The 27,636-nt window shown below is 40.4% G+C and overlaps 2 protein-coding genes across 5 annotated transcripts in view; both read right to left on the reverse strand.

The window, feature by feature from the left end:
- SCHIP1 (schwannomin interacting protein 1) overlaps nucleotides 1-27,636 on the reverse strand; it is an 801,544-nt gene that overhangs the window by 134,434 nt on the left and 639,474 nt on the right. The window contains exon 1 of one of the 4 annotated variants that reach the window (XM_061194516.1): nucleotides 17,286-17,354. The exons of the other annotated variants lie outside the window; for them this stretch is intronic. Within the exon in view, the coding sequence (XP_061050499.1) occupies nucleotides 17,286-17,345 (60 nt within the window). The 5' untranslated portion in view covers nucleotides 17,346-17,354. Of the gene's footprint in view, nucleotides 1-17,285; nucleotides 17,355-27,636 lie in introns of those variants that run through there. 4 annotated transcript variants of the gene reach the window in all.
- Nucleotides 14,609-14,818, reverse strand: LOC133093578 (cytochrome c-like). Its single transcript, XM_061193497.1, has one exon. The coding sequence runs from the start codon at nucleotides 14,816-14,818 to the stop codon at nucleotides 14,609-14,611; it is 210 nt and encodes a 69-aa protein (XP_061049480.1).

The following is a 27,636-nucleotide window of genomic DNA, read 5'->3' on the forward strand; positions in this document are numbered from 1 at the left end:
AGGTGAATCTTCAATTATTAGAGTCCTAGAACCGGTTGGGATCTATTTTCAACAGGAAGCAGAATAAATGGAAAAGTTCTAAAAGAGCAAACATTTTTTAAAAGTTTATATATTTTTTAATGGAAAACTGATCCTATGCAAATATGTCAAGAAGTTGTTATTTTTACGTAGAAAGTAAAAGCTAAAGGAAAATTTCTTTACTTGTAAAATGAAGAATCTTTTCACAATTCTATAATCTTAGATTTTTGGTACTATGGGGGGAGTGTTGCTGTTATATACAAGAATCCATTCACTTGTTCAAGCCACAAACCTGGGAGCCATCTTTGTCCCTCCTCACCTGGGCCTTGCCTCCAGTCACCAGATGATGTATTTACTGCTGTTAGTATTCCAAGCAGATCCCTGTTCCTGGCCACTACACCCACCCCCCAGCTGCTGTGAATATTGGCTTATGAAGGCTCACAGCTATCCTCTACAGTGCAATTTATCCCTCCACCTTCATCAGGCCATGGAAAGACCATCTGATTCACATCCTACTTGACATTTCTCCTGTCCCATCCTGCTTCTCTCACTTCCTTACAGGCCTATCCCTTAATAAACCACCTGCACCCAAATCCCTGTCTCAGGCTCTGCTTCTAGGGAACCTGACCTAAGACACCAAATCCCAGTGATTCTACTTTCTAAATATATTTGGCTTTCTGACCACTACATCTGCTTGGAGAAAGGATACAGGACTGGGTTATTCTTATAATTTTATTCTAATTTCAAAAATTAGAATAAATTTCAAAATTTACTGTATGATGTCAGTAACTTTTATGAATACCAGGAAGTAGTTCTTATAAAATATGCAGCAATGATCTGATAAACAAAAACACCCATAAGGATAAACAAAGAACTTGGAAGAGATTTAGCTTTCAATTGACATTACTATATAGAATTATTGCTAGTATTATTTGTGCTGGTGAGTAGAAACAGCTGCATCTCCAATATTATCAATTTTGCTAATTGTTTCTGATTACATTTTTAAAATTATACTAATAACCAATAGGCTATAAATAATCTTTTATTATAAGACTTTCCCATTTTATTATACTGTAATGGGTTCATTGATGCTTACTATGATGTGATTATTTGCTGACTCGGAAGAATACCTTTATTAGAATATGCATATGTATTCAATTTATCTTCTCAATTACACCTACATTAAAAACTTCAAAATCAAGTTTGCAAAAACAGGCAAGCAGTAGCGCCTATATGGTTTGTGACCTCGTGCACTATTGCATCTGGTTAATGATTCATAATAACCTTCAAAAATAAGCACTGAGTAAATCATAGGGTTCTTTCTGTGCATAGCTCTCAGAGAAATGTGCACAGCAGTCCAAGGGCTGGATCTAGCACAGAGTGAGAGCTGGAAGCATGATGAACACAAATCTCCTGCAATAGCCAGGTAGATGCTGCACAAAGCATAGAGTTACCCCAATGGAAACTTAACCATTTTTCCCTCCTCCCTCTAAAGTGATTTCTCTTCACTTTTCCTATTCTGAAATAAGGAAATCAGCTACTTCTCTACTCTCTCAATGAAATACATTTTGCTTCAAGTTATTCATAGTTATTCTCAACTGATAAATCTATTATGAAGAGCTAAGTTGACCATTCTTTCGTTTGATAATCACTGAAACTGAGTGTTTAGGGTTTAGGTAGCCATGATCAGTGAATAAATTGCCAAGCAACAGAGACTAAAGTGCCCTTTTCCCCTCCTTACTTATTTCCTGGGGTCAAAAGAAAACAAAACAGAAACCTCCGAGTATGCTGTTATTTAAATAGAGGCAAGTCCACATTATTCCAGTACCTATAATGAGTCTACTTCCTAGGAATTTCTTTTCACTCTCATAAAATACCTTCAATGAATGATAGCCATATTCCTCCACCTGAGCATAGGGACCACCGCAAACTCCTCTCCCATTCTCAGTGGAGGACCCAGGCTCTCCCTCAGGTGGATCTGGGCACAGTGCTGGAGGGTGGTCGGGTTGGCCTGAGCTGGCAGGTAGGGCAAGGGGCAGTATCTGAGTCTAGGCTTTCTGTCCAAGTCACAGTCACTTGGCTACCACCTCCAGGATTTTGCCATACTGTATACCACCTCTACTCCTATTTACATAATATTTTTCTTTAAATGAATTGTTTTTAAGTTAAATTCATTCGAAGGGGAAGCTTTATATCACTATGATAAGTGGAATATATGTATTATCTGCTAAAATAGAAGTGAAGTGTACACAAACTACATTTTATCGATCTTAAAAATAATTTAACACCTCTGAAATTTGTATGTATCTTAGAATCAATGGCATCTTGCAATTGTAATTGGCATCATCATATTTTAGTAGCACATAAAATAATGATGTGTTTTACTTATCAGTGGTATATTAGATTTGATGAAATATAGTAAATTCTATAAAAAACAGTTATTAAACTTTTAAAAATGAAAAGTAAAAATGACTAATGAAAAACATAATAAATCAAAATGTATAAAATGTATGGCTGAATATAAGTTTCTTGTTGATGACAAGGGAACTTTTGGATCAAAATAGCTAGAAATCCTAATTGATAGTTTCAGACAAAGATGAGGATCTACATCAATGAGACAAATCTGTCAGTTTCTATATTAACCCACTAAAAAGCTGAACTCCCATGAGGATATAGTTAGATAGCTCAAAAGATATTTACTCTTTTATCTGTATTATTTAAATGTATATATACATACTCAGCAACTTCAGGAAGTGATATTTCAACATATCACTGAATAAAACACAGAGGTGCCTGTAGAATTCAGTGAATGGGAGTTCTTCCCTATTGGTGTGAGTCCTGGCTGTCTGTGCTTCTAATGGTTCAGTTATTGAGGGCTTGGAACACTTATGATTATACCTGAGCATCCCACCCCTGATTTATGAGGTCCAGGTAAGGTTGATTACCATGGCACTACTACATTTGTCTCATCCTGAGCAATATTCTCTATGAAATTACAGGTTTTATGTGCTCATTCCCTGCTGCCAGATATATGAATGTAAATACAAGACTGTCAAAATACATTTGTCTGAGTATCACCTAAAAATTATTGGGTATCACACTTTGGGCAACACTTGTCTAGATGGAGCACCAAGTATGAAGGACTCAGTAGAGAAAGGGACAGTTGGGTTACAGCTAGAACCAGGTGGGTCAGGTAGGTTGAAGAAGGCAGTTAGGAGGCAAAGCCTGAAGGGGCTGCCCAGGACCAAGAGCATTGACCCAGACCTCTAGAGAAGGCCCTTGGGTAGGGAGGTGCTACCTCAAGAAGACAACAGCATTCATTTTTCCATTCCTCTGTTCATTCAGTTACTCATTCATTGAAATACCTGTGCCAGGCACTGGATTGGGCTTTGGAAAGAAAGAGTTGGAAGAGGTCAAACAGCTCACAGTCTAGAAAGGAAAAGAAGAACATCAGTGATTACAGTTGGGTTTCAGAGTATTAGGGTGGGCGTAGTCAAAGAGTGTAATGGAAAAAAGTATTGGAGGGGGCATTTAACTCAATGTGGACAGCTCAGGGAAGTCTTCCAAAAGGAGTGATGCTTGAATTGAGTCTTGAGGTATAAACAAAAGTTGCTGAAGTCCTCCAGAGGCCGAATGACAGAAGGACATCTGAATCTCAGAGAACAGTATGGTCAAAGTTTAGAGAGGTTAAGAAAGCATGATCTGTTACCCACAAATGAGACACTTTAATATAACTGGAAAAGAGAGTGAATATTGGAGGATGGTAGAGAAAGAGGCTGGAAATGGTAGGAAAGCATGAACTGGATGTGAAGGTTACTGGACTTGAATTTGAAGTTCAGAGAGAGACCTGAAAGATTTTAAGCCAGAAATGGCTGGATTATACATGTGTTTTATGTGTTGACTGATGTTGAGAAAAAGTAAATTCTGTATCAAAACATAACCTGAAGGCCTTAGCCAAAGTGCTAGACAGTAAGCAGATAGAGATTTGCATCATGTAAGAAACCATTTAAATCAAGGGATAGGATAGTGGGCTGCTGAAAGGGCGTGAAGGTGCAGACGATTAGCATTGCAGATGTGAGGTGTTGGAAGAGCCACACACCAGCACAAGGAAATCTCCCAGGTGAGAACAAGAGTTTGGAAAGAAAGGAAGGGGAGGAGCAAGTGCTAAACTTCACAATGAATGCAGAGGATTGGCTGAACTTCCAGTAGGTAACAATGACAGGGAAGGTTGGAGAATGATGGAGGCATTCCCTCTCTGTGTATCTTAAGATAATCCATTGGATCAACTTTTATTTATATATCTATATTTTTCTTTTTTAAAAAACTTTTTATTGTGGAAACACTTCAAACATTTACATAATTGAATAGTACAATGAACCGCATGTATCCATCACCCAGCTCGGCCAACTATCAACCCACGGTAATCTTGTTTCACCTATAATCCTTCTACTAGATTATTTTGAAGCAAATCCCAGACATCATATCATTTTAAGACAATGATCTTTACTCTTAACCCAAACCTGTGTCAGAATCATAGGATATGATGAACTTTGCGCTGTGGCCAATTAGAAAAACACTGAAAAGTCATAAATATGTAAGCAAAGTCTACTTTCTAATAAGGAGAAATTAATAAGACAATATAACGTGATTTTCAGTTATTTAGAGAAATGGGTAAAACAATAATTTAGAGATAATGCTAATCTGGTAAACAAAGTTACCAGCAAAATCCTACGACATGAATTAAACTAATGAGGTTAAATATATGAGCAGGAAACAAAAGAAAATTGAATTTAAAAATGTGTAAACTAAAGCATCAAGGAAATAAGGTATGAAATAACTATTAGACTGGAAAGGAAAACCTGAGAGCAGAAAGAAAGCTGGTCCGAGGGTGGGATGGGGCAACAGGTTAAGTGTAAGTTGGAATATAGGCTAGCTCATTTAAAAGAGATCCTGATTAGTTCCTCCACTCAGTAATTACTGAGCACTTGCCATGTGCAGGGCACTGTGGTGTCTCTGGAATGTCACATGCCTTTAGTAAACCATCTTCGCTGCTTAAGGAGAAAGCAGCAAGTGACCTGGGGGCAAGCAGCTGCACACACCCGATTCTGCCTGAGCCTCATCGAGATTCTTTATTAAACACCTGGCTTCTTGAGAAATAGAGGGAACTGGAAGGGGCTCAGAGGAGTGGAACAGAAAATAATTTGATCAGAAAGATCAAAGAACCCAAATATAAGGAATTTGGCTAAGCCAGGGCTCAGCAAAAAAATAAAAGAGCTATTCAAGGCATGTAAAGAGTGAAGCAAAATAAGAAGTATTGAGCTGGTGCACAGAGCATAATGGAGAGCCTCGGACAAACCCAGGGAAAGGCAGCCGCCGAGGGCAGGACAGCGGGACAGCCCAGCTGAACACATTCTGACGTCAAGCGGGCTTCTGTCCAATGGCTTCCAGAGGGTGGACATTATTTTTAACCTTTCAACTTTGGAAAAGAACGTGTGCTGAATCAATCCTGCCCTGACAAGCAGGATGGGAAGGGAGGGGAAAAAGTATTTTCCCTCAAATGTAATTCATAGATAAGTTCTAATGCTTCTCACTGCCACAGAGATTTTTCCAGTCAGCAAAAATTTTACCAGTGAAGGCAGAGAGAGAGAGAGAAAGAGAGAGAGAGAAAGAGATTAAATTTTCACTTAATGTCTTAGTGGCCTTATTTTGGCAACTTTTTTTAGTTCTTGATCAGTTGCTTTCATTCAGGCTCTGGGTCTTTAGTTTTTGGGAGGGAATTAAATGCCTTTTTATTTTAAAATATATCATACATACAAATCAGGGTATAAAAACATAAATGCACAGTTTAAAGAATAATGATCAAATGAACACCAGCATTTCCCACCTCTCCATTTAAAGTCAGATTATTCTGGTACCTTTGAAGCCCTCTGGGTATCTCACCCTAATCACATTTCTCCCTCTGTTTCTTCTTCTGACTCCTCAACATTATCCTAAAATTTAGCTTAACTCCCTGCCTTTCCTTACAGTTTTACAATAAGGTATGGTCGAGAGTTTAACTAAGCTACTCCATGGTATTGCTGCTTCAGCATCCAATGTGTTTGGCCAAGAGGCCTGTGGGGTACTTAAACTGATGCCAGTCCCTCATGTTATCAAGCACATGCCCTGGATAACAGCCTGCGGAGTCACAGCAAATGTGAGCTCCTGATATAACTCCTCCGGCAGCCCTGTGATAAATAGTCTCTCCCACCTCCCAGGGCCCTCCCCTTGTGCACCCCTTAGATAAGACCCCTGGGAGCCTACCAAAACCCTGCTCTTTTTGGTTCGAATAAGGTTTATTATTGTCATTACACCTCTGGTTGTATCATGGTCTCATGGTAGGCTTTTCTCCGGTCTCAGGACAGCACTCATGAGGGCCAAAGGGACTCACCTCTTTACACAGTGAACAGAAAAACTAAAAATAATTGAGTTCATGACATTGGCTACTCAAGTTGCTTAGACAAATGGATGGATGAACCATACATCGCACATCACCACACTGAAGTTGGAGAGGTACTTCGTTCTTGCTTGTGGGCAATATTCTGGAAGAAACCCTCATTCAGTATCCCTCAGGGACACCCCTGGCGAATCCACACTTCTGGGGGCAGCATCTTTCTGCCCCCGCCCTGCGGAAGCATCCATTCAGCAGCAGGCCTGGTACAAGGAAGAGGCACAATCAACCGTGTTTCCCTTTTCCTCTGGACCCCTTTCCTGAGGCTGGAATCACTTGTGCGTGTTCCTCCCTGATGAGGCTAAAGCTCATCAAACAGTTGGCCGCTGCCCAAAAGTTCTGACGCTGCACCAGATCTCAGTCCCCTCAAATCCAAGCTCCTGGAACTGGACCAGCTTGGGTCTGTCATGCTCTGGGCCACCTCTGCTGGCAGCCTCAGCCCCCTCCTTTCCTCCCAGCAACATACCAGCAAGGGTTCACCATTTCTGGTGACTTGGCTAGACAGACCAGGGGGTTCATCCCTCATGGCCTTCCCTACGTACTTTAGCAATTCTAATTATTAGGCCAGCGTAGTTATGAATTTTAAATAAGTGAAAGGATCAAAGTTTATGAAGACAAGACGTAGGCAGCTTTAAACTTTCTGATTTTTTTTTCTCCCCGAGAACAGCTTAAAGAGGCACGAAGTCAGGAAGTAAGGATCTGGAAATTCCTACTCAGCAATTTTATACTAGCTTTTTACAAATATAAGACATTCCATAAAGGCTAGGTAAAACTCTAGTATTTCTAAAATCCTGTGAAATTGGCATATCTCAGTGGAGACATAGGGTATTAGAAACTGTGAGGTCTGAAAATTATTGCTATAATTTCTAAAATTCCCTCTTCTCTCTTTTTAATTCCAAGAAGTCCAGGATCTTATGGGCAGAATATACGGCTTTTAGCAAAAGCTGGCTCTTGAGCTTTGAATTGGCTCGGGCTCGTTCTTCTCTATTTTTATATCCTCCCTTTCCATTCATTCGACAACAAACATTTACTGAACATCTAGTACGTGAGTGTCAGGTATAACGTTAAACCCTGGAGATTCAAAGAAAAAAACTGACATTGGTACCTCCCTTTGAGGGCTGGGCATTGAAGAGCTAGTGGAGAGAGAGAGATGCAAAGACAGAAAGAAAGAAAAGCAGTAGTGTTCTAGGTGTGCTAACAGGAGCGTTCTCAGGACCCAACGGGGGCAGCATGAGGACAGTTATTAATTCAGACAGAGAGAGAGAAATAGGAGTTGGGTGAGCTGGAGGTTTGTTTTGCAAGAGGCTTTAGGGGAGCCATGAAGACCTTGAGCTGAATTATGAATTACAGCCTCAAAGCACATCAGAGTCTGAAAGAGCTTTTGATCAACTCTATTTTGGAAGCCCAAGAAGGTGACCTTGTCCAAATTCACATGGTTAGTTGGTAGCTGGATCTGCTAATGGAAAAACAGGATCTGCTAATGCGAAACGTTTGCTCCTTCCCTTCCAATACATGGTCCTGGTTTCCCCCTTTGCGGTCAGCAGTGAGGTGGCCCACCTCTTGCTGGACCACACCTGTGCCCAGAGGTGAAGGCAGAGCTTCCTCTTCCTTGGTTTTTACAGTTCAGTGAGACCACTTGCTTTTTTAATTCCTGGGAGCTTGGCTTATGTAGATTAGGTGATGGGTTTCAATAATTTGTTTTGGGGGGGATGGTCCTATCTACTTTCTGTGTTTCTTCTTCAGCTTTATCTAGAAATTGGAAGGCGGGATGTGGCTGGGTGCATACCTGGCTCCACCAGCTCTAGCTGGAGGCTGTGGTGTGTTGTTTCGCCTGCCTGCGTCCAGTCCCCAGTGTTTCTCTGGTGACTACCCCCCGCCTCCGCTCTCTCCAGGACGCAAGGTTCCGGTGGGAAGACCCACCTCTTGACTTCCACACTCAGTGGGACCATTCACCCGTGCGTGGTGGCCTGAAGCCAGCTGTCTCCTCTCTCTTCATCTCCTGCCACCCCCGCAGCTCAGCCTGGGGGCCAGAAGGCTTCTCCCCCCAGGAATCTGAGAAGTGGGTTCTTCTGCAGGTGAGCTAATAGCTTCCCACATTGTTGCTTTGTGGATCTCTGCATTGGCAGGGACACTCCGAGGACAGTGTAGGGGCACTTCCGTGGGGGACAGGAAGAAGAGATGGCTATGAGGAGAGAGAGGAAGATAGCAGCGAGGAGGATTCTCTGAAATTGTGGAAGCTGAATTGCCTTTGTTGGGGAGTAGCTGATGCACCTGAAAACTATTGGCAAGGCTTTAATGCCCGAGTAAAATTAGTACTGAGATGCCTGCGATCTCTTCAAGAGATTTTGATGTTCACTTCATGTTCCTCTTTCAGCAGAAAAAATGTGGACTTGGTCCCTGTTATTCATGTGATTAGGAACCGGTTTCCTAAAATGATATATGTAGGCTAATTCCTATTGACCCTTCAGAGAGAGAAATCACATATTGTTATTCAAGAAGCGCATGTAATTTTCTCTCTTTTTACAAGCCCAAATCAAATAGATTACTTTCCTGAGCTATGAACAACTTGAAATGCACACAGATCTGTGAGGTTCAAGAGAAAGAGGATAAGGACTTGCATTTGAAAGAGCGAGGTCTGTAATTCGGTGCCGCAAAGATTCTCTTAAATGGCTGCAGAGGAAACCAGTGGATTCCGGAACTGTAAAATCTTTAAAGGGAAACAAACGATAACATAGGGTGTCATGAGAAATGGCATTTTATATTTATTTAAGCAGTCTTCTTCTTGAAGGTAGAAATACTTCTCAAAACCTTCACCATGACCCCCCTGCCCAGGCCACCATCGTCTCTACTCTGGATTACTGAAATAGCTGCCTGTTGAATTTCCCTGCTTTCACCCTTGTCTCTTACAGTTCACTCTCCACTCAGTAGCCAAAATGATCCTTTAAAGATCATCTTTTAAAGCTTACAACTCTCCAAGAGCTTCTCACTGTACACAGGAGAAAATTCAAACTTCTTACCCTGGCCTTGGAGATTCTTCAGGATTTCTCAACAGAGACAATATCTTCAGGACAGTATGAGCACACAAGTCTTCTCATGTGCCTCCATCCAAAGCAGTACAAGATGTTTAGCATCCCTAGTCCTGCCCACAAAAGCCAATAGTGCTCTGTCCTCAACTCCATATTTTGCACCCAAATCACCAGCTGCACATCTTCAAACACCACCTAGGTAGGGGAAGGAGGGTTGCATCACCCCCGGCTGAAAATCCCTACTAGCCTACTTGATCTGGCCCTTACCTACCTTCAACCTCAGGATCTTCGCATGGGTTCTTTTCTCTGCCTGGAAAAGAAGCACTCCCAGACTACCCAGTTTGGCTCCTTTTCCACATTCAAGTCTTAGCTTAAATGTCACCACCTCAGAAAGACCTGCCCTGGACCACCCCATCTAAAATAGCAATACATACACACATACACGCATACACACAGAGTCACTCTCACTATGTATACTTATCACGATACACAATTTTCTTCTTTGTTTACTTGTATATTGTCTGTCTCCCTTCTCCAGAATGTAAGTTCCATGAGAGCAGTCTGTTTGTTTGTTGCTATATCCCCAGAGCCTGGGGATAAATTTTTATAAATATTTGTTGATTGAATAATAGATGCCATAAAGTTATTTTTTCATTTAATCATGTACATAATACATATTAGGAAGAAGCAGAAAAGCATTATGAAACTCATTTTTTTAGATAAAGCACTAAGACACTAAAAATAACAAATCTCACACTGAATATTAGTGATGGAGGGAGAAACAAAACCAGAAATGTCATTGCCTCTTTATTAAGTCACAGTGGATTATTTCAGTATAAGGCGATCTATTAGGTCACACTGAAAGACATATACAGAGACATACATAATTAATAAATTCTCTCGTCCTTGTCACTTTAAGGCTAAATGTCCACTATCTATATACTAGCCGCATTTCATTTTACTTTACAAGTTATTATACCCTTTCAAATCTAGCCTCAAAAATTTAGATTCAGGGGCTTCCCTGGTGGCGCAGTGGTTAAGAATCCGCCTGCCAATGCAGGGGACACGGGTTCCATCCCTGGTCTGGGAAGATCCCACATACCGCGGAGCAACTAAGCCTGTGTGCCACAACTACTGAGCCTCCGCTCTAGAGCCCACAAGCCACAACTACTGAGCCCGCGTGCCACAACTACTGAAGCCCATGCGCCTACAGCCCGTGCTCCACAACAAGAGAAGCCACCGCAACGAGAAGCCTGCACACTGCAACGAAGAGTAGCCCCCGCTCGCCACAACTAGAGAAAGCCTGCGCGCAGCAACGAAGACTCAACGCAGCCAATAAATAAATAAATAAATAAAATAAATTAAAAAAAAAAATTAGATTCACCCTTTAGAGAAGGGGATGAAAAAGGAAATAAGTTTTACTGTTCTCTGTGGAACAAATTTGAATACCCATCACTCTGATTTTAGTAGCTGACAAAATTGATTCACGAACAAGGCATCGTGTGGGGATGGCAAATACACAGCACCTGGGTTCTCATTCTCCACTCCTGCATCTCGGCAGGTACAGCTCACCAATCTTAGTACTTCTTCTTGCTGAGCACCCATTCCACATGGGACTCTCCACACAGTGCTCCAGGCAGCAGCTACCAGTGAACTGGAGTTGACATACAAGTTAAACATCTATGTGCCAGACCTGGAATAGTGGAAAGAGCAAATCTTTCCAGATCAGTCTGAGTTTGAATACTATATCTGCTCTTTGTCACTGGTGAGATCTTGGTTTCTCACACTCTTTCTGTTTGTTTCATAACATCAAACTTGTAGGGTTATTGGGAAAGTGCAAATAATGTCTGTAAAGTATTTAGTACCATGCGTGTTACAATTAGAATTCACTGAATAGTCGCACAGAACAGTGGTAAGGAGAAGGCTCTATTTCACACCCCCATCCCCGTCCCCAAGAACAGAGAGGAGGTATTATCTTGGTATGTAGGAGGCGGTGCAAGTTACTGGAAACACTAGAGTGAGACTGAGTGTTGGATGAGTGGTTCCCAAAGTGTGGTTCCGAGACCACCTGTGAGCTTATTACAACTTGCAAATACTCAGGCCCCAGCACAGACCTACAGATCAGAACACTGGGGATGGGTCCCAGCATTGTGTGTGTTAAGGAGCCTTCCTGATGCACGCTCTCTCTAGTTTGGGAAGCACTGCAGTAGGGAGAGGGAAGGTGGAGGGGGAATAGATGTGATAAAGTCAAGGCAGAAGCATGTCTGCTCACCTGGTGATTAATCAGACAGGAAACAAGAAGTGCCGCCCCTCGCAGAGGCTGTGACCATGAGCATGCCCCACCCTAGTGGCCGCTTCCACAGGCAGGATAGCAATTTGCTGCAACAAAGGACAGACCCAGAGCTCGCTAGGAGAAAATGGGCTTGTAGCACAAGGCATAAGGATAACTTCCCAAATGCAGCCCCATTGCAGGTAGACAACAGATGGAACTTGAAAGGCTCCTTCCCTGAGCAGAGGTAGGTGGCCCTTGTTCTTGGTTGTTTCAAGAGCAACTTTGACTGAAGGCAAGAAGCCAATCTAGACACTTTCTCAAGCTTCCCCAGCTTGGTGAATTCATGAAAGAATTGCATCTGACAAGCTCAACGTGCATGGGGGCAGTGGGGAGGAGGGGGCAGCAAAGATGTGTCAAGAGATTCAGCTCCACCAGGATTTCTCTACTCTACGTGCTCAATCTAGACCATCGTGTTCCCCCATTCCGACTCTTTCTTCCAGTGTACCAGACACAGAAGTACCTCCCATGGGGTCAAAAATTATAAAATATTTTTAAAGAATGTAATCAATCCAAAGCCCTATGTGACCCAGCGGATTTTAAACCTGTTTCCAAAGTTAACCCCTGCAGCACGATGTAGAATGGCCTCAGCCCCTACTTTTCTTTGCTTCCACCTAACTTGAAACTTAACTTTTATTAAAAGTTTAAGTCACACATTCTTGGACACATACTCATACTTGCAGATTGGTCTAAAGGGTGTAGACAAGGTCTATGGCCAGTGTCTTATTCGTAAAGAACAAGGACCTTCTTAGAGACCATCAGGCATTTGGATCCAACATAATTACTGAGCTCGGCACTGCCAATTCTCCTCTCTTTCCCATAACCACATACGTGGGAATTGTTATCATTCCCACGAGGCAGACCATAGAACTGAGGCTCAGACACGTAAAGGAACTAAGCCAGGTCCCACAGCTACTTTAAGTGGCCAAGTGTGGATCCTAAACACCAGTCTCCTGACAGAGGCGGTGTTAATCCACCACTAGAAGATTGGCTACAGGGGTGACCTACCCTTAGGTCATTGTCATTGACAGCTCTCAACTCCCAGCTGATGCATGGGCTGTGATTTGTGCCTCCAATGGAATGTTTCTGCTGCTGAAATTTATCACCACCTTTCTAAGCTAGTGGAGAGAATGTTTCCAGTTTAAAAATGTGTCCTACACATAGCCCCATTGCAGGTATGGCAACCCTGCTCTTACAATGGCCTGAAGTGAACGATAAAAATTCTGAGAGTAGCACTAACCATATTCTTAAAGATAGCTGTGTGAACATGTTAGGAGACTTTACAGAAAGGTAACAATTAGTTATTATTGAACCACTTGTAAGAGGTGGCTTCTAATAACAACAAAAAAAAGTTCCTTTAAAAATGCTGTTCAAACTTGCTTTTGGATAGCCCACCTTTATTGAGATTCTGAGGTGGCTTACTATTGTTCTTCACGCATATGGAATAACTATACCATAGGAAGAAAACCAACAATTCTTTGTATTTCTGAACACAAAATAGGTAGAAGTGGGTTTGCTTTAAGAAGGACTTCTGATCAATGAGCCTGGTTAATAACTAGGAATGGATTTCCAAGGGAGTTGGGCATCCTTTTTTGAAGCAGGGTGGGGAGAAGGGGGTGAACTAGCAGCGGTTCTAAAGTTGTGCTACAGAGCTGGTTTCCACTCTCAAAACTCATTTCCTCCCCCAAGGAACAATATAGTTTCCTAAGTCATAAAGAAAAAGAAGGAGCTGTAAAATAATATTTTTGGAGACTCTACTGGATTCTAAAGTTCATTTAATAATTTGTCTTCTTTCTTTATTTGTTTGTTTATTTATTTTTGATCCGTGACTTTGTTTTTAATTATTTTCAGCCTTAGGATCACGTAATTTATAAATTTGTGCTGATGGTATATCTCCTCTAATCTTTCTAATGAGTTGGCAAAAGCACCATTGCCAATCATGCATGTATGGTAATTCTACAGTTGCATGTGTTTTTGAATAGCTGTTTAAAAGACAATCCTGAATTATAACTTAGTTTGACTTGGTAAAGAATTCATAAGCAAAGTTTGCTGCAATAGCTTGTGATGCTAAATTTTAAAAGCATTTGATCTTATAGATCACCTATGAAATGTGAGAAGTATTAAATATTCTTTATTTGTTATTATACATAAACCACACTAAAATGCCTTTCATTAAGTAAAAGACAACATTTTAGATACAGGGAATTTTAATCTAATTGGCATAGTTAAGACCAAAAAGATAAAGTGGACATTGCCAGCTTATCTTCAGCCCTTGCCTTTAGCAGGCTAATGAACACAACGTGAAATGCAGGTGAGTCTTACTGTTCTATGAGACAGTGAAGGGATATCCTCTGTATTTAAATATATTAATATAACCAGTTATATAAATTTAAATATAAAACCAATTTCCTGTAGGTTTTGAGATGGCGTTCACCATCTCTATGAAGAGTTGAACATCAAGTCCAATCATATCTTTAGAAGGGGAAAACAGGGATAGCACTTGCTGAGCTGGAATTAGTATCAAAATTCAAAAAGCTGATCATGTTAATTGAACTAGGAGTCAATCTATATATATCAGGGCCATCTAAAAGAAATATCCTACCAGCCATTCATGATTGGAATTCTGGTGTATGAGGCCGATTCAAATATGGTACACATAAAAAAAAAAGTCATGAGACACTTCTGTTTTGTAATAAGGCAATGGCCAACTATTACTCATTAGCAGCTTTTTTGAGATAAGCTATCAAGTCACCCCCTTCTAATGCCTGTGAAAATCATTTTTGTTCCAGGGATGTACTTCTTGGGATTCTCCATATACCCCATCAGTGTCTCCTCTCCCCAAGAGATGCCTTTGTTCTTGCTGGCATCTGTGTAAGAAAATCCAGGGGCCTGACCTGTCTTTTGCCTAAACAGACCATGGAGATTTGGCCCAGTCTTGTGCTTGCCTCTCTTTTCCATGGTATGGCACTAGGCCCGATTCTGAACTAAAATCTTCTTGCCCTTCTCAACATCACCCATTTTTATTTTTTTATTTTTTATTTTGTTTTTTTTTTTAATAAATTTATTTATTTATTTATTTTTATTCATTTATTTTTGGCTGCGTTGGGTCTTCGTTGCCGTGTGCGGGCTTTCTCTAGTTGTGGCGAGCAGGGGCTACTCTTTGTTGTGGTGCGCAGGCTTCTCATTGCCGTGGTTCCTTTTGTTGCGGAGCATGGGATCTAGGCGCGCGGGCTTCAGTAGTTGTGGCATGCAGGCTTCAGTAGTCGTGGTTAGCGGGCTCCAGAGCACAGGCTCAGTAGTTGTGGCCCACGGGCTTCGTTGCTACGCGGTATGTGGGATCTTCCCGGGCCAGGGCTCGAACCCGTGTCCCCTGCATTGGTAGGCGGATTCTTAACCACTGCGCCACCAGGGAAGTCCCAACATCACCCATTTTTAGATCGTCCATTTTTCATGCAAGATACAAAGGTTCCTGCTTGTGAGCAGGACATCCTGCTCTCCAAGTCCAAGGACACGCAGGCCTGAGCCTGTGTACTGGTAGGTTCCTCTAATTCTAATGACATTGTTAATTATTTACTCTCTTTACAAATAAGGAAACTGAGGTTCAGACTGGCTGTGTAACTTGTCTAAGGTTATGGAATAAATGAAGGGACTGGAAATTTAACCCAGATTTGCTCAATTCCAGTTCCAATGGATCTTTCCACTTCATTGGAAAGTCCCTCCCAACAATGCACGGTTTAATGGTGAGGAAACCAAAGCACAGATAAAATAAATAGCTTAAGAGATGTTGTGCAGTCAGTATGTGATTGAGGGTCACTATGTGAAATGTTCAGGAAGCCACATCTTTTTTCCTTTTAAACACTTTGATTTAGCTTATAAAAGGTCACAGTCTGTTACTTTTAGAGATTTTCCAGCTCTGGGGATTGGATTTTATTTTTCTTGGCAGCATTCATATTTGAAAGCAGTATATTTGACACCGCTTTCTGGATTTAACTTGAAACAAAGGAAGCAAAATTATACCCACGCACCCTGCTCTCTTCCAAATTATGAACTCAAAAGTTAACTTCTTGCTCAGAACATCCGCGTTTCTGAATGGGTAGGGCCCAAGTAGAGCCCTTTGCTGTTTTTAGAGTCAAGAACAGATCTTCCTATTCAGCAAGCTATAATCCCCACTTGGCCCAGCCATCAGAAGTGAGAAAAGGGGAACCCTTGCACTAACAAATCCCTGTTGATAAAACAAATCTTTTTTCATGAACATTCTGTCTTTAGAAAACAAGTAGATAGAGCACTTGTTAGTTAATAATAAAACGAATTCTTCAGTGACTACCCAGATGAATGAATATTTTTTAAAGGCATGGGGTATGTAAGGAATTTTAATCCAGCCTCCGTGTTCACTCCCCACACAACAACTGTAAAGAAACCACTGGCCTTTGAATGATGAATGGCCCCAGACTCAACCAAGAGGGAAAACAAGCCCAGTCCTATAATCTGGCATCTCTCTTTTTAAATTCCTGGGTGGACTTCTATTTTGGTTGTAGCTGATGAGTGGGCTCAGTTAAAGGGCTTTGCTAGTGCATCTTTAGCCTTTAAAAAGTTCTATTCGTTAATTCCAAATTAATATTTTAGGAGGCTCCAGGCCACAGGCTAAAAGAAGTCAGGAAACTGAATTAGTAAATGACAGAGCAGTAGTCAGCTTAAATGAGACTTCTTCTTCCAGTTCTTTGCTTGTGGATGACACAGAATTTCTGAGCTTAGAAAAATCTCTTTTCTCTGCAGGTGGTACTGTGGGGATACCAGAGATGCGGTTCCACGATCATAGTCTTATCCATTTATTGTAGTCTTCCACCACAATACTCCACGCAGGCATCCCCACCCTCACCCTGTGCTCTGTGCTGTCAAACCCTACTTGCTAATCAGCCAGGTTGAACGAAGGGTTAAGGCTGCAGCCTTCCATTCCAGTAGATGCTGCAAACATTCGCGTTCACTTTCTCTTCTGCAGTCAGCCCTGTAGCTCTGCAAAGCCTTCAGCATTTGCAGAAGCATTATTTCCTCCCACCTATGTCTGGTTTAAACTTGCAGCTGACCAGGTTCTATAGCTCAGAATTCCAAACGTCGCCCTGTGGGGTCTTACCTAGCATCTGTCCCTCTTCCACTGCTGAATTTGTTTCCCCTGCCCTGTCCTGAAAAGCCTCAGGGCCTCTTGTAACCTGGATGCTTCCTCCCCACTGGAAGTTAGAAGCATCCTCACTGGCTGCATCACTGCACATTTCCCTAGTAACCTTGTTTTTTCCCTTCAACTCAAACTTCTCCAAACAACACCATCTCTACTGACCCTGAATTTCTCTAGCCCTCTGTAACAGCATTTCCAACCAGCCACGCCAGGAGAGAGACTGCAGGGGGCAAATTGGGAAAAGGTTTGGGAACTCACCTGCACAGCTGCGAAGCTCAGACTCAGGATGGGGCTGCCCGCAAACTTCCCAGGGACCATCTGCAGCCAAGTCTCTTGGCCTTAAAGCGACAGGGCACTTTTCACCATATAAGGAAGACAGTTTCACTTGTCTGCTTCGGGACCTGTTTGGGCAAAGCAGCTCCTTCTCTGGACATTGCAGAGGCTTAAACCTTCTGGGGGCATCTGGTACCTGTCAGTTTGAGAGGATCTGTACATAGTAGGCAGTTTGATAACTGCTGGATAAGGCACAAGAATGGTGTTTGGCAGGCCATTTTCAAAGACCGGAAAACCCTTTATATGGGGCTTGCCCCCTACGGAAAGGGTGTACAGTGATTGGGAAGTCTTCCTCAATGACAACAAAAGGCTCTGCTTCTATTTCAGGTTTGGCTTCCTGGAAATCAGTGATCTTGCTCATCTCAGAGAGGAGAGGCAGTTGGACCCCTTTCCTTCGACACTGAGACAAAAGAGAGAGGACAGCAGAGTGGTGGTGGGAGATTTTGGTTGTTTCAGACACGTTAGCATTGCTCCCTAAAAACAGGCGAGATAGAGATGATTTTGTTATTTCAGCTAGCAGAGGCACTTCCTAAACAGACACACACACCCCCAGTTCTCCACCAAAGCCATCTCCACTCCTGAGCACCCCTTTTGGGCCCCCTTGGCTAAAGTCCACAGTTGAAGTCTGAGGAGTGCTTTCATCTTAACTGGCAGGGATAAGAATGTGTTTTAGCAAGAGCAAACATTTTCTGTGGATGATATTCAAATGCAGGTCTGGCCTGTTGGTTTGAGGTGTATTGAAAGCAATTATAAAATGTTAGATTCTGAGAAAAAAAGTGGAGCTCAATTTAGTTATCACATGGATGGTCACACACTTTTCTCTTTCTCTTTTTTCCCCTTCATATATTTAATCAATGAACTAATTTTTTATTGAAGTATAGTTGATTTACAATGTTGTGTTAGTTTCAGGTGTACAACACAGAGATTCAGATATATATATATATATATATATATATATATATATATTCTTTTTCAGATTCTTTTCCCTTATAGGTTATTACAAAATATTGAGTAGAGTTCCCTGAGCGATATAGTAGGTCCTTGTTGGTTATCTATTTTATATATAGTAGTGAGTATATGTTAATCCCATCTTCCTAATTTATCATACCCCCCCCTTCCCCTTTGGTAACCATAAGTTTGTTTTCTATGTCTGTGCGTCTATTTCTGTTTTGTAAACAAGTTCATCTGTATCATTGCCTCTCTCCCCCCCACACACTTTTTTCTTCACCACAAACTGAATATTGTCTCTTTATTGCCAGCTGACTATGCCTAATATTTGGTGTCTGTACCATAGATTTTGGATGAAAAAAAATGTAATTTGGCCCCTGATTCTATAGTCTCATACTACCTTCATATCTTACCTTCTTACATAGATTTTGACTCTTTAAGGACAAAGGCCGCTTCATATCCTTCCATACTCTGCTTAACACCTAGCATGGAACAAGCATAGAGCAGACTGGGAAATACTTATTGGCTTAACTCAGTTGAATGGAACCCAGGCTCTTTGTATAAGGTCTACCTACCCAGTTTCATGAATAAAATGGGGTTTTACTAAATTATTGTTATCAAATAAAGCCATGATTTCTCTTCTTGATCATCTCTTTTATAGCAACTAGTATTTGTTTTCCATGCCATCACATTTTCTTCAAGGACAAAGGTTCAAGGAATTTCTTTAAAAGTAATCACTGTGATAAACTCTTTGACCCAGCAATCTGCTTCCTAGAAATTTAATCTAAGGAAATAATTATACAGAAGCAAAACATCTGATAAGTAGAGATGTTCATTGCACTGCTGTCTGTAATAGCAAAAGCAAGAGATGACTTGAAGGCTCCAAAGTCATTTATACATCAATAATAATAGTTCACATTTATTGACTGCTCACCACGTACCAGGCATTGTTCTAGGTACTTTACGCAAATTAATTCATTTAATCATGACAAACCTGTGTGGTTGGAATTGTCATCAGCCTCATTTTAAAGACCAGAAAACTAAGGCACAGAGGTTAATAAACTTACATTTGAACTGAGGTGTTTTGGCACCAGCACTTAGACTAGCATCATCCTATGCTCTCATCAGGAGCATTATAATAGGCACTGGAATAGACAGAGTAATAAAATTAATCAAATGGCCTTCATGCAGCCATTAAAAATAATAATTATGAAAGCTCTATACAAACATGGAACCACGCTTGTGATATAAAGTTAACTGAGAGAAACAGAAGATAAAATACCTATGATTGTGAGTAGCTAACTATCTATAAGAAATGGAAGGCCATATGCAAAACTGAAAATAGCTGTATAGTTCATAGTGTTGGACTATGATATGATTTCTCTAAGACGGTCTTAAATGTTATTTACCATTTTCATTTTTAAATTAATAAAAATTAATTCTTGCTACAAAAACACTGACCTTGGCATTCTTTTGGCTCTTAGCTTGTCTAAACGATGCTATCAGCCTAGATTAGTGAGTGTCAAGAGGTTCTCTTGATGGTGCCATTATCCCAGGGGAGCTCTCTGCCAGCTGAGTGACTCACTGCACCTGGGGGTGGGGCCTGCATGTGTCACACGCCACACACCTGCGTTACCATTCAGTCGCCCTTGAACTGACTGTACGTCAAAGTGATATCCTACAATGTCCATTTTCACTGAATATCTTATGATTTGTGGACCTGGTAAGGATAAATCATTATGTGATAGTGATGTTCAGGAAAGATGTCTCACAAACATGTTTCCTTATGTGGGAAGACTTCCAGCGAGAGATTCTAAATCTGATAATGTTTATCAGTAAACAAACAGATATGTCTCAGAGGATGGGCTTATTTTAGGAATGAAGAGGGAAACTTTGGTGTAAATTAACTAGCAGTTAAAAAATTATATGTATTGCTTAAAGTTGTTGAGGCTTGTATTAAATGAATATATTTATACCTTATAAGGTATTGCAAAATCAAAGAAGTTAAGCTATAAAAAGCAAACTGAAAACTTGCATCAGGAGGCATTAATATTTTTGTAGCTTTTGACTCAGTAATCGTATTTTCTTTTCTAAAATTATTTCAGAGAATTTCTCTCATGGGAGAAGGGAAAAGAAAGGGCGAGGAGACCATGTGATTCCAAATGAATATGTAAATAAATCAAGACTTAATAAACTTAATAAAATGCTTAAAGGAAAGTAATAGATTTTTTTCCTAATAAAATGTTAATAATGTAAACTAAAATTTATCTAGTAAAGATGTAGATTGATCAAACTTATTTAATATTCTTTTTAACTAAATACATATCAAGTAATAGTATATTACCCATTTCGGAAAAGAAAAAATGAGTATAACAAAAACCAAACAAACAAAATAAACTAAACAGGTTGAGTAGAGTGGTTATTAATCCTTTTGTGGTCACAAATCCTTTGCACATGATGGTGAGAAGCATCAGTAGAGATATATCATTTTACGTGTGTTATTTTTATGTTCAAGCTTAAGGTTAAGCTTATTCTTAGGAATGTCAAAGTTTTTTTTTGCAATTTACATTTGTTTTACAGTTTTATAAACTGTTTTTCCAAAAATCCATGGATGCCGATTGTAAAAAGTGAAAAGGGAAAGTTCCCTCTAGAGACGCCTGGAGGTATCTCTTAGGGGTTATGGTGGAGCCACAGGAACACGTCAACCCCATCATTCCCCCCTCATGCAAAATCCCCCAGGAGCCAATACACACAAGGAGCTGCAGATTAGGAACCAGAGTATAATGTTGCTGGTGGCTGTAAGAGAGCTCTGCACCCCACTAAAGAGTTGCTAAAGGCCAGATTGGAGCCAGGACTACATCAGCGACCCAGCTCACCAGGATTCACAGCCCAGACCAGAAACCTCTTACTCTCTCAGGAAGCAGCTTGGAAGGAAATAAGGAGGAGCAGGCTTGGCTCGGAGGAAGTGGATAAAACACTGTTTCACTCAGGCATCTACTATTTATGGTTTGATATATTTCCTTCCATACACTTTTTATGCTTACACACAAAAATTACTACTACTACATACATAGTGCTACAATTTGATTTTCCACTTAATAACATGAACAACTTTCTATGTTATGTATGGACTTATTGCATTCCTTTTAACATCTGCATAGTCCTTAGTTGTACCAAAATTTATTAAATATCTCCCGCTGATGGATATTTGTTTCCAATTTTTTATTATGAATATGTATTCACATTCTAAGTGGTAGATACTCTAGAGATAGATAATGTTTTAGTTGCCCCCTCCATGCCATGCCCCTCTCTCCTTGTACGTGTCTACTTGTGCACATGGGCAGGAATTTCTCTAGGATATGAGTAGAAGTTGACAGCGGGTAGATGGGAATGCCCATTTACATTTTGATACCGTTAACCTGAACAAGTATCTTTTTTAGGTCTATGCTTTTATTCATTTTATTGCTTAAAAACTTTTTTTTCTCTTGAAAAGTTAAGATATACATATAGTAAAAACACCAAATGGCATAAAAAGGATATATGGCAAAAAGGTAAGTCTTTTCTACACCATCCCCCATTCGTTATCTCCAGTGGCAAAGCTTCTTGAGTGCTCTTCGAAGCACGTGTATGTGTGTGTGTGTGTTTACACATGACATCATAATATATCTATGTATATATGTGTATGTATATCTATGTGTGTATATCTTTATATATGTACACACATGTATAGATATAGTACGTCATTTGTGTGTGTGTATGTATTTCTGCAACTTGAGCTTTTCAGTTAACAATACACTTAGAGATTATTCCACATCCAGGCCTGCAGATCTCCCTTTATTCTATTTTATTTTATTTTACGTTACTATTTTATTTTATTTTATTTTATTTCATTTCATTTTATTTTATTTTTAATTTTTTTTGGCCACACCATGCAGCTTGCAGGATCTTAGTTCCCTGAACAGGGATTGAACCTGTGCACTCGGCAGTGAGAGCAGAGAGGCCTAACAACTGGACTGCCAGGGAATTCCCTCCCTTATTTTTAAAAAATAGCAGGATATCATAATGGTATCCTCTGGGAATAAACTATAATTTAACCAGTCTCTTATTGATGTACATTCATATTATTTCCAGGCTATGGCAACTATAATAATTGTGTAATGAATATCTTTATTTGAGACATGTGATTTCAAACAATAACCAAAAAAAACTTCTTGGCATTTTTGTTGCTGTTACATTCAATGAATAATTTAATTTAAAGAAAGTTGACATCATTATAATATTTAACTTTTAATCTAAACATTGAAAATGCCATTTTATTCTTTCAAGATTCCTCCAAGTCATAAACATCCTGCACATTTACTGTTATTTTTCTTGTAAAGTATTTTACTATTCTGAGCACTCTTGTAAATGGGAATTTTTTTCATTACATTTTCTAACTTGTTTTTATGTAGAAAAGTTACTGGTTATAGATTATTGCATTTTATAACCAGTTTTCCTGGATTATCTTATCATTTCCAGTAGTTTTCCATGTGGCTCGCTTTTAGCTATGTGATTATATCATCTATAAATAGTTATCATTGGGGCTAATCCTTTTCAGTTATTTATATATATTTTTCTCTTATCCAATTGGGTAGTACTTGAACAATATTATATGTGAAATATGTTACCAATGTTGCCTTTTCTTCACTTTAAATGGAAACCTTGTATTTCACTATTGAGCAAGATGCTGCCTTGGAAAAAAATTAGAATGGATAATTCCTTACTAGAGTCTGTCATACAGAGTGAAGTAAGTCAGAAAGAGAAAAACAAATACCGTATGCTAACACATATATATGGAATCTAAAAAAAAAAATGGTTATGAAGAACCTAGGGGCAGGACAGGAATAAAGACGCAGACCTACTATAGAATGGACGTGAGGACACGGGGAGGGGGAAGGGTAAGCTGGGACAAAGTGAGAGAGTAGCATGTACATACATACACTACCAAATGTAAAACCGACAGCTAGTGGGAAGCAGCCGCATAGCTCGGTGCTTTGTGACCACCTAGAGGGGTGGGATAGGGAGGGTGGGAGGGAGACGCAAGAGGGAGGGGATATGGGGATATATGTATACGTATAGCTGATACACTTTGTTATACAGCAGAAACTAACACACCATTGTAAAGCAATTATACTCCAATAAAGATGTTAAAAAAAAAGTTATGTATGAAATTTCAATTTTACTAAGAATTTATCTGGAACAAGTTTATTAATTTTAGTGACTAAACTGACTGCCAGGGATAATTCTTCCTCTAATTGTCCCTCAGCTATTCCTCCAGGTTTCCAGATGCTTTCAGAGGCCATCTCAAGCATAAGCAAGGCAGGCAGAGCCTCCTTTTGTTCTCTCTACTCAGCTGTCACTGCTACAAGTGACCTTCACGAGATGCTTCTGAACTCAGCTGTCCTCTGCTGGTGACCACTGCAGCTCACCCCATGACAGCCTCACTGGGGGTAACAGGGAAGCGGAGCTCTTCTCCCTTCTGTCACTTCAACCAATGTGAGACAGATTCCCACCTCTATCTCCAAGACAGTTAGCACCAGGATAAAATACAAGAAGACATTACTGAAAGGTGGAAGTGAATGGAAGAGAAATAGAACAACACATCCCGGACTGGCCTCAGGGTCCCCTTTGGGGCTGGGTACCTGCCTCCAGATGCCAACAGAACCTCTACTTCCTGGAGTTTGGACAATATGACTACCCACCCTCCCCCATAAAAGAGGAGAAAGATAATCTCTGACCCAAGTGTAAGGCCCACTTCCAGAGCCCTTATTCTCTGCCCAGTATTGATAACTTCTAGAACGACAGTGAAAAGAAAGATTCATTCCCTTCTAGGAAGTGTTCATCCACCCATCCACAGGCATATGGTCTGTCCCTAAGGCCCTAGCAAGACAATCACAGCATAACCTGAAATCATGTAGATTACATACTTAAAATGTGCTCTTGGGAGCTCACACCAGGTGGAGGCCTCTTTAAATTACTCTTAGATTACAGATTGCCTTCCTTTTAAAGACTGGGTTTTTCATTTGGTGATGCTATGGGCGTGACCTAAGCTGAGAGGGCAGAACCAGGAATCATCTGGACACCCATATTTAGGAAGGACTGACTAACACATGATGTAGGGTACAGGAAACATACTGAACAAAGGCTTAATAATTGGTTGACTATCATAAAGTCTTTGCTAGCAATCCTTCTTCTCATATAAAGTTGTAGGCATAGAACCAATATTCCCTATGTGTACTCCACACTTTGCCCTGTCCCCCAGCCCCACATTAGCCCAGGGAATTGAAGCCCAATATCATTAGTTCCTCTAGGAAACCTGATTCTTTCCATAAGATCCTTCAATTCTTTGTGTCTTATTGCTGTTTGTTCTCTTTCTTAATGAATACATAAATGAACATTATTTGTATTTGGGGTTTCAATTTTTGTCCCTTGTGAGTCTACGCTCCTCCTGAGGCTTGGGAATTTACTCATTCTTTGACAAAATGTGCTGAAAGTCTACGACATGCTGGGCTCTGTTCAGAACCCTGGGGTTATAGCTGTGGACGAAATGGGCAAAGTCTCAATAATCATGGAGCTTACATTCTCATGGTGAGAGAGACCAATAAAGAAATAAAGGAGAAAATGTCAGGTAGTGATAAACTCCATGGTGAAAATAAAATAAGATGTGTGAAGGGGATGACTGTGTGTTGGTCAGAAAAGGACTTTCTGAAATCTTGACTTTGAAGCTGATCTCATCTTTCTTCTTAGTTCCTGTAGCACTTCATCTTGCAAATGGTTGGCGCTCAATCAATATTTTAGAACCAGGTATTTATTTATTTTTTGAAACCTGACAAAAGTTTCTATTTTATGACTTTTAACTTCATTGGTTCAGAGAGTAGAATTTATTTTTTTAATCTCCAAATCAGATGACATTCTCAGTTGCCTTTTAATGTAAGCTTCCTCTCCTATGTTTCCAGTATGTTGTCAGTTGTCACTTATACTAGTTAAAGAGCAAATGCAAAAAAGAAAGTGATCTCAAATTCCGGTCAAGAAACATCTGCTAAACAGTTGGCATTATTCTTAGACTATCTTCTTTTCAAGCAATTTTGGAAACTTCCTACTTGTACTTCTGTAAGGGTTGCACCTGGGGAATGGCACGGAGGCTTTTATGAGGAGTGCTATTACAGGCTTCTCGCCAGAGCTGAGAGAGAAGAGGCTGTAGGGAGCTCTATTTTATGGTACAGTGAGGTTAGCCATTTACTGTTCCCATAAGCTATTTCACTTGCAATAAAGGTCAATGGGCCTTTTTAGGAAGGAGGGCTAGAACCCTGTCTAAAACTGCCATCTTCCACAGTCAAAAAGACAGGCTGCTTTAGATTCTTCTGTAAAGTGGCAGGATGTTTATTTAGCTGGGAGAGTGGATGAATATGACCAGCTGATGAGCAAGGCAGTAAGAATTTACCGACTTCTGGGCGGAAGACTTAAATCCTAAGGTAGCTTGACCGCAAAGCTAAGCAGGGCGTGGCTAACTGTGGGTCTGGTTGTTACCTTGACATGTGAACTCTGCCAAGAAATATGTTTCTGTATCTGGCACTCTCTATCCCTGGACTTCCTGGGAAGTTGGTGTCATAAACTACTGTGGTTTGCAGCTCACGGCATCTGTAAGTCTGGTGCAACAGAAGCAGTTCTATTACAGTGTATTTTTCTTTCTTAGTTTTTTAAGAAAGAAATCAAACTGGGTGGGTGTTTCCTTAAAGATAGGATACGACACTGGGCTGCAATGCTTTTGTTCACTATCTCCTAATGGAATTTTGAAAAACTATGCACCCTCCTTCAGTTTTATGTTGTAATGTAAAACATTTCATCAAAATCTTGAACAGTAGCAAAGGATATAATTTATGGTCTGTTGTTAGTATTGGCTTTTTAAAGTGATACTGTTACTTAACTCATCATAATAAATAAATAATAATAAATCCAATGGAATGGAATGGAATAAATACTACAGCAAATTTATACCTGCTATCATCCACTGGGTAAGAGTTGCAAATTTTACATCTTTTCATTTTCCCCTTGTATTTTTATTTCTATTCATTTACCGAATTTTATCCTAATAAAATGTCTTTTTGTGATTAAGAGTATTTAAGTATTTCCCATTTCATACTTCTCTATAAAAATAAAGTGAAATTAGAGCATTTTTTTTCTCACCTCTGGTCATAAGGTTCTAACTGCTAAAAAAAATTCACCTGGATTGAGTCATCATTACAATCATTACTGGGAATACCTGTGGCAGAAACAATGCTGTGTTCACCACATCCTTTTATCTTCTTGGAGGTACAGGAAGTTTATACTTCTCAGTTTCCCTTTGGGAGTCTGAACAGAAATGATGTATTTTTTCCTGTCCTAGATCACAGTGAGTTGAGCTCTAGTTCTCCCTCTCTCTCTCTCTCTCTCTCTGTTGGAAGCTGGAAACTCTGAGATGGCAAAGATGCAAGATGGAAGCAGAGTTATCTAAGGCCCCCTTGGAGGAGAGTCCCCCAAACAAGCCTCCTTGTCTTCACCAGACTGTGATATAAAAATTAGCCATACACTTTTGTTGGGTAAGCCATTGAAGTTTTAGGTTTATTAGTTACTGTAAGGTAGCTTACACTATCCTGATCAATATATGCCGTAACTGATCAAAACAGCATGGATCTATTACAACTTTTTTTGTTTTTAATCTATTTTTGGCTGCATTGGGTCTTTGTTGCTGCGCACGGGCTTTCTCCAGTTGCGGTGAGTGGGGGCCACTCTTCCTTGCGCTGCTCAGGCTTCTCACTGAGGTGGCTTCTCTTGTGGAGCACGGGCTCTAGGCTCGTGGGCTTCAGTAGTTGTGGCACATGGGCTCAGTAGTTGTGGCTCACGGGGTCTAGAGTGCAGGCTCAGTAGTTGTGGTGCACAGGCTTAGTTGCTCCGCGGCATGTGGGATCCTCCCGGACCAGGGCTCGAACCCGTGTGCCCTGCATTGGCAGGCGGACTCCTAACCACTAAGCCACCAGGGAAGCCCCTATATTACAACTTTTGATAGGTCATTCTTAAGAAAAATAATTTTTAATTTTTGAAAATGCATCTCAGTAAAAACACTGAGAAATTTTGTTCACATAGATGGGAGTAAAGGTAGTTATAGCAATGTCTCCCAATATGCGTGCCCTAGGGCAAATCACCTTAATGAGATTTTCTAAAACAGGAGAAACACTATTGGAAAATTGAGGTAGGAAAGGAGTTCTCAGGCAGTCGATTTAAGGAACAAGTTATATGAAATGTGAGGATCTGG

This window comes from Eubalaena glacialis, chromosome 6 (assembly GCF_028564815.1).
Source record: "Eubalaena glacialis isolate mEubGla1 chromosome 6, mEubGla1.1.hap2.+ XY, whole genome shotgun sequence".
In the NCBI taxonomy this organism is placed as follows: Eukaryota; Metazoa; Chordata; class Mammalia; order Artiodactyla; family Balaenidae; genus Eubalaena; species Eubalaena glacialis.

Coding starts and splice junctions, on each gene's coding strand:
- LOC133093578 (XM_061193497.1), bottom strand. CDS start 14,818: ATGGAAAAGAGAGGCAAGCACAAGACTGGGCCAAATCTCCATGGTCTG.